We start from the raw sequence: 12,594 nt of genomic DNA, 5'->3' as shown, positions 1-12,594 counted from the left end.
CTACTTTTATTCAAAGCAATGTCAATACAATGTCCTATAAGTGGAAAGGCAACTATTTATATATATGTAAATCATACACAAATACAATCTTATAGGTCTTTATATCCAGCACTTTTTTAAAATCCCTCGACCCCATATACTATACATCTAGCAATTTGTATAGAATAAACAAACACAAATCAGGGTTATTTACGAGTTCACAAACCAATAAAGGTCAATTGAAGCATGAACTCACACAAAAAGATCCAAACAGGTTTCAGTTCTGGGTGGAAATTATGGTGGAAATTTCCTTTAGACTGTTATCAATCATGAATGGGCAGAGAAGACACTCTAGTGCAAAATACTATGAGACACAAATACCTGGAATGTGTATTTAAAGGCGAAGTAAAAAAAAATCTGTTTCCTATAAATATGATATGTCCTTTGAAAAACAAGGAGAAATAACCATGTATCAAATTGCACTTTTTCAATGTCAAAAATCTGTTAAATTATTTTGACAACATTGTCCATAACTGTCAAAAAGCTGTTAAAATAACTTTGACCAGAACTTTGTACACTACTTTCAAAAAGATGTTAATATGGACAAAGACACTGCACAAAGCTGTCAAAAACTGTAAATAATCTGGACTGATGACCTTGTAAATTACCATCAAAAAGCTGTGAATAACTTGGAACCAAGGATATTGTACATTACCATCAAAAACCTGTTGATAATTTTGACCCAAGAAAACCTGTTAATAATTTGGACCCCAGAACCTTGTTCATTGCTATCAAAAAGGCCATCAGTAATTTGAACCCTGGGACCAAGCTTGTACAATACTGGCAATAAAGCATATAAGTTTACTAATTTGGATCCAACAAGTACCTTGACAAAAAATGCTCATTAGGGTAAAAAAAACTGTTAATATTTTGAACCCAAGGACTTTGTACAAACTCTGTAAATTTTGAAGATATGTCTTGTATTTCCTACATAATGTACAATATATTTAGGGTCAAATTTTTGTACATTTAGCACTAACACTACATTGATCAGTTGTTGAAATTCTGCTGCGTCCATTATAGACCCACCCTTGGATTTCTGAGGATCTCTAGGAAACAGGAGATTCTGTCCTCTCATTTCCTATTGATTATTGTCCTCAAACTGGGAGATTTACCAACAAAGCGAAGGTATTTCCTCCCGAACCATACTATCAGATGACATAATGATCGGCTGTAACTCATTCATACAACTGTTTCAAATGATTTTCTACTAATATATCCATAATATTATCCTTTAAACTGCCCACGAAATTTCGAACAATTTCCAGAACAAAAATTTTAACATTTTAAACCGTATGCTCCGTAATGGTACTAGAGCTCAGAATGACAAGTTTCCAGTTGACACCTCATTATTTTCGCTGCATGATAAATCATGTAATTTTACAAAACCTTCTTGTGCATTCAAATTTAAATCAGACCTTTAAAAGCTTTGAATAACAATTAGATCTTGATCTTCATACGACCCGCACGCACACACCATTGAAGAAAAAAAAAAAAAAACATAATTTAGCAGACCATGTGACTCCGACATTCAAAATTTCACTAGTGCAAAAATAATACAATATGAATATTAAGGAACAGCACTGGCTTCATCTTGATAAGTGTAATGAGTTGGAATGCTGAAAATAATCAACATTAGATAATTATAGAGGTCGCTTACGCAATTCGGTATTTCACCACGCGAAATACACAATTGCAAGATAATATCTAGGCAAGTAATGTCAAGAGAAATATTGAGGAACAGTCTCTTTCATTCATATTTTCCCAATCCTCACTAGAAATAACATCAGTACTGCTGACAATTTAATAATTCTATCCCACAGAGGCGAAAATTATGATAAGGGGAAAAAATCCCATGACAGCCGAGCGTGTTATTACAGAATTAATTTGATAGAGCCCATGTGTATTGATTAACCAATTCAACTTGGTATCGATCAAAGACAGATTAAAAATAACTTATTCATACATCTGACAAATACTTCAATATCCTCCCCATTCATTAATAATATATCACACCACAGACAGACAACTTTGGTTAAAAACATTTCGATATTCCTAATGATCAGCAGGCCCAGATAAAATTGTACCAAATTCCAATAACTTACAATATCGTAGTAAAAAACTAACTGTTACGTTTACCTTTAGAATATCCAGGATTTCCGAGAGAAAATAATGTCTATGTTTAAAACATTTACCAGTTTTGGAAATACTCTTCCAATCTTCATTGAGTAATTAAACATCAAGTAATGATCATGACCACGATATATCACTTAAATAAAATATACATATAATCCATATACTGTTTATTATTTCAATAAGATTCTTTAAACGAAAAGGAAGATGAGTTCAGGAATAATTTCTACATTTTTAGAACAAAATGTAAAAACTATGATTGCATCTTCATAGCAACAGTACAGAATCTAAAATGCTGGTTTATTTTGGAAAAGAGACTGTAAATTGATCAAACCAAACACAACAGAGATCTACCATATTTATCCTGCGGTAAGCCCATGCCTGATAATTAGCCCACAGGTCAATTTTTATGGAGCCTCAAATTCATTATCTTGTATGATCCATACCCCTGCAATAACCCCATCTCCAGCTTATCCGATGCTTATCACATTTTAGTATTTGTACAGTACATTTCCCTTGAGAAGATAGAGTAGTTGTTGTTTATTTTATATACAAGTGTACATAATGGAATCTAGCTGAAGGTACCTATATGTATGCATACAAGATTTTGGATATAGGGTTCAGTCGTGACAGGTACTGTATACATTAGGCTAATGTCAATGTCAACGTTACAAATAAATGACATGTAAAAGTGAAGGTTTTATGATAATGAATTACAAAATTCTAAAGTCTGTGTCACAAAATAAATCCACTCACAAAATAAAATCCTGAATTAATATGAAGTATTCCTATATGGTCGATTGCAAAAAGGACAATAAGTTGTGGCATCATCGCTATAATTAGAATAAATTATGGAACGAATTATGAAGTTTTTGTGCATCGATCCAGTATTTGTGTACATGTTTTTTATGACGCCATCTGTTGTCTGTCCAACATTCCCGATAGTAAGCTTGAAAGCAACACTGCTATAACATCTAAAATATTCATGATTACACGGTAACAGGTACCTACTACAAAGCATTCCCATCCTAAAAACAACTATGTTACATCCTAATAACAGTGTTCATGTCCTAAGAACAATTATGTGTTCACATCATAATCATAACCCAATTTTCACATCATCATAATAACCTTGTGTTCACATACAATAATAACCATGTGTTCCCATAATAATAGCCCTGTGTTCACATAATAATAACCCTGTGTTCACATAATAATAATATAACCCTGTGTTCACATAATAATAACCCTGTGTTCACATATTAATAACCCTGTGTTCACATAATAATAACCGAGTGTTCACATAATAATAACCATGTTCACATAATAATAACCCTGTGTTCACATAATAATAACCCTGTGTTCACATAATAATAACAACCCTGTGTTCACACAATAATAACCCTGTCTTCACATAATAATAATATAACCCAGTGTTCACATAATAAGAACCCAGTGTTCACATAATAATAACCCTGTGTTCACATGATAATTATATAACCCTGTGTTCACATAATAATAACCCAGTGTTCACATAATAATTACCCTGTGTTCACATATTAATTAGCCCTGAGTTCCATTTCAGAAGCTTTATATGAAGCAAGTCGTGAACTTTCATTTTACCTCCACAGAGCCTCGCCAAAATAAAAACAACAAAGACTCATTTCATTTTGATTTAGAAATACCCTAAAGAATGGTGGATGTACCTCCGTGTACATTGCATCTCTTGTTCTAGGGACAAGAGCTTTATTATATATTGTAGTTTTGATTCCATAAATCGCATGAACAGCATATTTCTGTTGACTACGGTATACATAGAGTATCATAGGCCTAGCTAACACCTACTAAACCACACTATGCCACCTATCTGCCTGAATGCAGTAGAATATGTAGAGGAAATCAATGCATTGCTTTACCCAGACAGTCTTACTCAATCCCCAGTGGCTAGCCCCCCTTCACCAGTATCCCTATCCAGCACCATTACATACCATTCCCATTGTACCATTATATGGTACAGACAGACCAGGCATATCCTGGCATCTCTGATGAGGAATATACTACCACCTCTGTACATAATTATAATGTACATATAGTACAATAGGAAGAGTTGATAGACTGGTATGTAGTAGCACACATTCTAGATTAGTACACCCTGGCCCCCGACTCTCTATCCTATATATCCCTGTCTGAATCAATTTTGTATCAGATTTAACAATAATTTATATTATTTTACATTTATTTTGGGAAGTTGTTTCATATGTAAAGTATGCAAAATGTCTACTTTTTAATTACTTTTTTCCTATTTGAAATGAAGGTTTCTCTTATCTTTTCTTGTTTTGGCAAGACAGTCAATCGCAAATTAACCATAATTTTATTTTATCATGGATGAACATAATGATCATCACAGTCATAACGGAATCACTGCTGACAAACAGCTATTTCCAGGAAATGAATGTGACTGTGATTGCACAAACTAGTCTGTAAACTGTTACAGTGATTCTGTTTCCCTACCTATTAACAATGTCTTAATAATTCTAGCAAAAATCTCTAAATAGCAATACCGAATTTCCTGTAGAGATATGTCGGATAGGAAGCTGGAACTGAATATATCTTACACAGGCTGTCCAGCAAAATCTCTGTGCATTCCTGATTACACTGTAGTTAAGTCAAGATTTGAGGGGGAAGATGTCATTATTAGATGACAGGGCATTTTCATATTGCATGTCCCAAAAATAATGGTGTACATGTACTGTGTTTAATGTTATAAGGGTACCGAGTAAGGATAAAGGACAAGTTCAGCACCATTATTTAAATGTTTTTCCTCATATAAATATTTTAGCTATTTTCCTACAGTGGCAGAGACATACTGTTTATCCCAGTCCTAAGCTATAATCTCTATTAATTAAACAGCATATCATTCTGAAATAATGCATCCGTCACTGTCTTAGCACATAATATTACAGGTCATTTTTTTCATTCAGCACACTAGTAGCAGACATAGTTTAGTAACGGAAGTTGGTTTTGTTAGCTAGACAACTTCCATTACTAAAATCTGCCTGTGAATTGTAATATTTAAGCATTAAAGTTATAGTGTTATAATCCCTTAAGGCATCCTTATGGTGCAGGTGCCTTGGTCATTTAACACTTACATGCATGTAATGCTGAATGGATATATTGGTAAGCTATGTATGGTGTGCTTCATTTTCTGAAAGTTGTTTACTTTTAACAGCCTCCAACATTCAATAGCAATGTGAATGACGTATTCAGAATTATATTTAAATCAAATAGTATATATAATAATAATATTAAAGAGGAACACAAAAACAGATATTGTTATATATTGTTAGATACAGGCTTTATCTTCTATGACTTCCATTCTGAGTCACGTTAGGCACATGTTTAATAATACGTTAGTATCTAATCACTTTTGATTCATTGGAATGTGAGAAGAGGATGCAACCATACTATTTATATCCGCGACAGCATACTGTGAATGTGTATCACTGTACCGTAATTGATATAACATAATAGATTATCCACACCATATGATTATATGCAAATCAAAGCTAGATAGTTAACAGAAACAATTGTTTTGATAGTGAAACATGCCAATATATGTGTTTCACTAAAAGGATACAATTTTGGCTAGCTAGTAGAACCAATGAATGAATAATCTTGGCATTATGTCAAAACCATTGTTTACTTTTAACTCATCCACTTGAAGCTAAATATTTCATTATTTTGCAAAGATTGATTCATTAAAAATGGACAGTTATAGGGAACAACCAATAAATTAGTTATAGCGAATCCCACTTGTAGGCAGGTGCCCCCTAATGTTTTATTAATGCCTGTGTGTACAATACACAACGTTGTGTATTGCATTTGGCTCACATTAACAATAAATGGATGTCCATATAAATAACTGTAATTTGAAGTACGTCTACATAATTTCAAACTCGACATACTGAAATAAAGTAGCATAGACATACAGCCTCTGAATCCGGTGAGAATTCATTTTGACTACTGTTGAAGTCATGCGCAGGCAACACCTTCATCTTTTGAACCAGAAGAACTGTCAAACTATAAAACGTCTATTGATTTCATTTAAAATAGCAATCAATGAAAAATACATATAGCAAGCAGTGCCTACCTTTCAGCCATATCGTTCTTTCTGGAAATGGGGGCTCAGTACCCTTAATAAGGTAAATTATGCGGAAGTTTACATGTCTCTAATACAGGAGCAATTTACAGGCTGCTCATCCGCCATCTTGTTTTCTCGAGGCGTTGTCACGACAAGCAGCGAAAGATTAACCCCGGTATCAATCAATTATTTTGGTCACATGTACGCAAAACACACTCCAGTTTGTGTCCACCGGGAGATGCTCTTCTTTTAATGTTACCAGAATTAATTAATCACTGCATCTTCACTCCAAAGCTGTTACGCATGCGTACAATAAACATCCGGCTATTCCTCTTGAACTTCCGCAATATGGAGTAAACAAAGCAGAAATATGACAGCAGCATTATCTGGGATAAAATAACATCTAATCTTGGTTCTAAACGACAAAAACAATAGAATATTTGGGTAATTTATTTAACTATATACACATTTTTATGTAAAGTTTGTTATATTTGTTTGTGTGAACGTTTACTGAATGATTCATATTAACCGGCAGCCCCCCCCCCCCCCCCCCCCCCCCCCCCCNAAAAAGATGTGAGAACCAGGAACGATGCTGATTCACATGAATATGAACGGATATACACCAATTTGTAGTGTCTAAGTTAAACATTGATACTGTATGAATATATTTAACTTAAGTATTTCGAAGCTGATCACTTGCAGCAATTAATGCAGTACATATATAGAAATGTTTTATTTCAGTAGTGTCACCCTGGTAAATAGTCCGAATTACTCTGATGTTTTATCAACTTGTTTTTTATATCGGTTTGGCGTCGATTAACTTCAGAACTCCGGCCCTCTATAACATGCGGGAAATAAGCGACCCACGCCAGGGTCACTCTTCAAACTGATAAAGAATAGATCTTTCGATCCATGTGTGACGTGTGTGAAAGAGACGATTTGTTTCTAAAATATCAGTTGGAAGAGCGACCCTAGCGCGGGCCGCTTATTTCCTGCATGTTAGATAGGGCCAGAGTTCTGACGTTAATCCACGCCAGACCGATACAAAAAACGTCAGAATAATTCAGACTACCTGGTTAAATACTAGATGCTTCCTACAGACTTGGCCAGGGAGATTTCTCTTTAGTTCATTGGGTAGAGTATTATAGACTAGTTAGCTAGAGGGCACGGGTTCGACTCCTAGCAGAGGCACTGAGAAAATATTGACTGCTGTTACATTGGCGCCCATATATGCATGTAGGGACCTGGGTAATATCAACAAATTAATATACTCAGCGATACTTTCACAAGAATCACTATGACCCCTGGGAAACTCAGGACTAATTATTTCCTGGAGGGAGAGTATGTCAGCCTGGTAAAATACTAGCCGCTTTCTACCAACTCGGCTAGGGAGAATTTCTCTTTAGCTCATTTGGTAGAGCATAAGACTAGTAAGCCAGAGTCATTGAGAAAATAAAAACCACTGTTACATTAGTCACGCACCAATGGAAAATGTTAGCAAAGTGTACATTTTATCTTTTGTGACTAATCAGAACCTTGTCATAATTAAGCAATACTTTGGAAATGATATTAGTCATTTTATTCTTCATTTTGAACTACAGTTTAACTATAAATATGTGCCAGTTCACTATTTTCAGAATTCTAGCAGTATGTTCTTTTAGCACTTTCACTTTGCACTTATGCAAGAAAAAATATCCACTTTGAGCCTATTTTCTTGAGTTTATTATCAATGAAAAATATCCATTTATGTTAAGAATGGAATGTTGCATTGTTTGCAGAAATCGCCATGAACTTCGGAGGTCGTGCTAGTGCGGAAAAAAATGATGACGTGGGAAAGGATGAATGGATGGACCGGCTACACAATGTTCACATCACCCGTGCAGACATGAACAATCTGATCATGAACTACCTGGTCACAGGTATAATAAAACTATTCCTGGTCATGTTCACATGTGTTACCTGGGATACAATGGCGTATCCCGGTTGAAACAGTTCAGGTGGCACAGAAATATTCCACGATAAACAAATGCACTTGGACCGAACTATATAGGTCGAGCTAAAAAATGCAGTTTCGGAGAATAAATAACAATATATCAAGAATGAAATCACTGAAAATGTATGTGTTTATTTATTGCTATAAATTCTACTCTAAGATTAAGATAGAGGAAAACTTTTTGCACAGTGTAGGTTTAATTTTTTCCAAATTTATGATATTTTCCCAAACCTGCATGTACATGTGGGAACACTGATGAAATTTTCCAGTTTTTGCTAAATGCTGATGACATAATCCCTATTCCTGCTCACAAGGGCCCTTTACCAAAATCTTGGCCTGTCGTTTTCTTTCAGGTTTAACCATTTTAACTGGTTGAACTGGATACGCGAAAGAGGCCCTGCCTGTAAATTATAAAGTTTGGCGTCCTTGGTGGTCAAAGGGAGATAATTTAATATATAGTATTTGTCAAAGCGGCAAACACTGGACTTTTTTCTTGTCCAGCAAGCTGTTATAGCATTAGATTATATAGTCTCTGGCTGTTTTAGCAGTAAGGAATAATGCTCCTATTATTTATTGCCTAGCTTCTATCCAAGTCTGTCTCCTACAGATTACAGTAGAGAGTTTCTCTCAAAGTTTTTCTCATTTATCTTGCCAAGTTTCTATCCCAGTCTTGTTTATTTCACTGTAAAATTTTAACTACTTTAGCTGCTGGAATTTATAGAGTGTGCTGTTGAGATTTATAAAGCACAGGCTTGTTAAACTAACAGCCCAAAATATCTAGGCATCAATTTGAAAATTAAACATAATACTGTCTAGTTTTACTGCATCCACGATACTCCAGGGGTAACACTCACCTGCATTCTCTGCACCCCTGGAATATGTCATATTAAAGTTGAAGGCACAGGGCTAGCTTTATGATTGGGCTTAGGTGGAATGAAACTGACCAATTGCTAGCTAGGCTGATACCTGTCCTGTTAGGCAACTGAGAGATTCTTTTGATGTACGTCAAAGGATCGAACTAGTCTTCTTGTCTCGCACGCAAGGTGAAACACACTAAGCCTTCAATTTTGTAATGATATATTCCAAGGGTGCAGAGAGCAAAAGTGAGTGTAACCCCTGGAATATCGAGGAAGGGTTTACCGAGGAAAAACACTGTAGTTGATGTTTTTTTCTTTAAATCCTTTTTTATTTACTTTTTAGGTCACCTGAGCTTTAGCTCAAGTGACCTATTGCTATCCGTTTTCGTCCGTCGTCGTCCGTCATCCGTTAACATTTTACATTTCAAACTTAAAGTCAAGTTCTGCTGGGCCGATTGAACTGAAAGTTGGTAGGAATGATCACCTCATGGTCCTGACAAAGTGTTGTTATTTTTCGGGTCGATCAGAAATCCAATATGGCCGCCACGGCCGCCATTTTGAAAAACTATTTCAAACTTAAAGTCAAGTTCTGCTAGGCCGATTGAACTGAAACTTTGTAGGAATGATCAGCTCATGGTCCTGACAAAGTGTTGTTATTTTTCGGGTCAATCAGAAATACAATTTGGCTGCCATGGCCGCTATTTTGCTACTAAATTCTAATAGGCCGATCTCACTTAAAATTGGTCTAGGAATGATCAGCTCATGGTCCTGACAAAGTTAAGTTAACATTATACTATTTTTTACTCAAATTGGTACATATTTCAACAAAAAAAATAAATATTGTAGACTCAGGTGACCGTTAAGGCGCATGGGCCTCTTGTTTATATTCCTATGTAATCTTTGATTTATAGAGGGATTTAAGGAAGCTGCAGAGAAGTTCCGAGTGGAGTCTGGAGTACAGCCATCCATTGATCTGGATCAGCTGGACGAAAGAATAAAAATCAGAGAGGCCATTCAGGAAGGAAAAATCCAAGATGCCATATCTCTCGTGAACAATATTCATCCTGAATTATTAGACAATGACAGATACTTGTATTTTCATTTACAGGTGAGTTATTATCAAGATATTTATCAACTATTACAGGTTAAGGATTATTCAGTAATTTCACTAACTTTCAATAACAATAAATGCAAGTACCGGTTATGCTCAGCTGAAGAAAAATCAATTTACATTTGCTTCGTTGTTCTAGCAGATTGAGAACAGTTTTTATCATTAACAAATTTTGACGGCATTTTCACTTATAGCTCATTTTAAAAAATCCTTTTGTTTACTTTGAGTAGTAGACTGGCACCCATCTCTAGAATGTTGAATTATTTAGATTTTTATTTTTTATTTTGATCACTTTGATGTCTGATTCCTAAGTTCTCAAACAATGGAGAGATAAGCTAGTAGTAAAATGCAGTTGGGAAATTCTTCATTCATGTAGTTAAGTTTCTTGGTTGTAGCCATGGGCAGGTGATTGCTGTGACAGGCATTGACTGTCATTCTTAGTGTATGATTTTTCAAATTTGTCTTTTCTTGGAGATATTGCAATCAAAAATTTAGGTTTACACAACAAACTTAAATTTATTTTGTTTTCATAAGCAACAACAACTGATTGAGCTGATTCGAGACAAAAACATTGAAGCTGCTTTAGAATATGCCCAAACCCATCTGGCAGAGAGGGGAGAAGAAAACCCAGAGATCTTATCGGAACTGGAAAGAACACTTGCACTTCTTGCATTCGAAAATCCAGAAAATTCACCATTCGGAGAACTCCTTCATCCTTCACAGAGACAGAAGGTTTGTTGTTCATATTTAAATCTGCTGATAATGATCAAGGTATCCTAGATAAGAGCAGAAATATGTAGAATCGTGTTGAGTGGCCCATTCAATCTTCAAAGAATCTACTAATCACTACACTTTCTAATTGCAGGAAAATTTTCATCTTTAGGCTTTAACTCATTCACCCCCGAAATTTCACAATGAACTACTCCAACCTTTGAATTGGAAGAGTTCAAATGTGTCTTCAGGAGCGAATGAGTTAAGATTGAATACAACATATATTTATAATTATATGATGTATATTTATGTGAAAAAAAATTAGTCATATGGTAATCAGAAATGCTTCTATTTTCAAACGGGTAAAAGTGTTGTGAAAATGAGCTTGTAAAGTGGCCGAGTTGACTTGTCTGTATGTCGGTGAGCAGGTCGACTCGTCCGAAGGTGATGAGCTGTCGTGCTTGACAATATCGAATGTAGTGAGTCTACAATTGGTCCAGCCCAAGCTGCTATATGGACGTATTTTGTGTACTGTTGGTCTGATCGTGATTACACTTGCCGTTGCAGGCTATCATTCTGATTAACACTCATATAACTTGTAGCTTCTTACTACAAATTGGTAGTTGTTACCAGTTGATAAGTAGATAAAACATCAATTTATATTGGTTTTACAGGTAGCGAGTGAATTGAATGCTGCCATTTTAGAAGTGGACGCTACACCTAAGTTAGCTAATTTACTCAAACTGTTGCTATGGTCACAAGAGGAACTGGACAAGAAAAAAGTGAAATATCCAAAAATGACAGACTTTTCAAAAGGAACAATTGACGAACCAAAAGGACAGAAAACAGAGTGAATCTCGATTAGATCTCCATACTCTTCTGTATGTGAATACACACAATTTCTGAAACAAGATGTCAGTATTTGGCACAATGAAAGTACATGTATTTCCAATTCTGACAGTTACATGAGAAATGAAATCAAACATCTTATGAAGATGCCATCAAGCACATGAAAAAAGGAAGTATCTCTGAAATGGTTCAATTTCACAAATTCTGATTCATATGCATATGCTCATTCACAAAACTCCATAAGTTGTGCTCTCCTTCTTAAAAAGAAGATATTTTATATCAAGAGCATAGCCCTTGAATTTTGAAGATGTCTTCAGATTATTGAGGTGCAAACACAAATATAACTGTTTCGTAAATTTATTATTTCGGAAAAGTTTGGAGCCTACGTAATAGGTTACCTAGCTTTACAAAATTGCTTCCCACTGGATGAAATGCCACTCGGTGTCCTTGACATTTAGCATTTTCACGAGTCAAATCACCTTTTTCCTGAAATCTGAAAGGCAAAAAACAGATGTCAAATAGACTTTTCCTTAATTTAAACCCAAGAGTAAAAGGTCATGTTTGGGAGACAAAAACATACTCACAAAGGCCTGCTGAGAGTCTTGTCACTATCTGGCTATAAGATGGCACTACTTACTAGCTAAGATACTGCTTCCCACTGACTGTCCAGTCTACACATACATTCTGATGGTGCGTACATGAACATGTTGAGGGCTTCAGTTTCACAAATAATTTTGAAGTTAAGGAATCCCGCACCACT

At 35.3% G+C, this 12,594-nt stretch overlaps 2 protein-coding genes across 2 annotated transcripts in view; one reads left to right on the top strand and one right to left on the bottom strand.

The window, feature by feature from the left end:
- Window positions 1-6,445, bottom strand: part of LOC110450043 (rho GTPase-activating protein 39-like) — a 170,690-nt gene extending 164,245 nt beyond the window's left edge. The window contains exon 1 of the mRNA XM_021497271.1: window positions 6,323-6,445. Coding sequence (XP_021352946.1) covers window positions 6,323-6,333 — 11 coding nt within the window. The 5' untranslated portion in view covers window positions 6,334-6,445. The remainder of the gene's footprint in view (window positions 1-6,322) is intronic.
- A 198-nt stretch (window positions 6,446-6,643) lies between these two features.
- On the top strand, window positions 6,644-11,864 carry LOC110450046 (glucose-induced degradation protein 8 homolog). The gene is made up of 5 exons (XM_021497278.1): window positions 6,644-6,757; window positions 8,092-8,232; window positions 10,075-10,271; window positions 10,809-11,006; window positions 11,660-11,864. The coding sequence occupies exons 2-5, from the start codon at window positions 8,100-8,102 to the stop codon at window positions 11,837-11,839; spliced, it is 708 nt and encodes a 235-aa protein (XP_021352953.1). The 5' UTR covers window positions 6,644-6,757; window positions 8,092-8,099; the 3' UTR covers window positions 11,840-11,864.
- Window positions 11,865-12,594: the final 730 nt, after the last annotated feature.

The sequence above is a fragment of the Mizuhopecten yessoensis genome, unplaced genomic scaffold, assembly GCF_002113885.1.
Source record: "Mizuhopecten yessoensis strain PY_sf001 unplaced genomic scaffold, ASM211388v2 scaffold4947, whole genome shotgun sequence".
NCBI classification, from domain to species: domain Eukaryota; kingdom Metazoa; phylum Mollusca; class Bivalvia; order Pectinida; family Pectinidae; genus Mizuhopecten; species Mizuhopecten yessoensis.
Note: the sequence above shows the minus strand (reverse complement) of the source record. Positions and strands in the feature narration are given on the sequence as shown.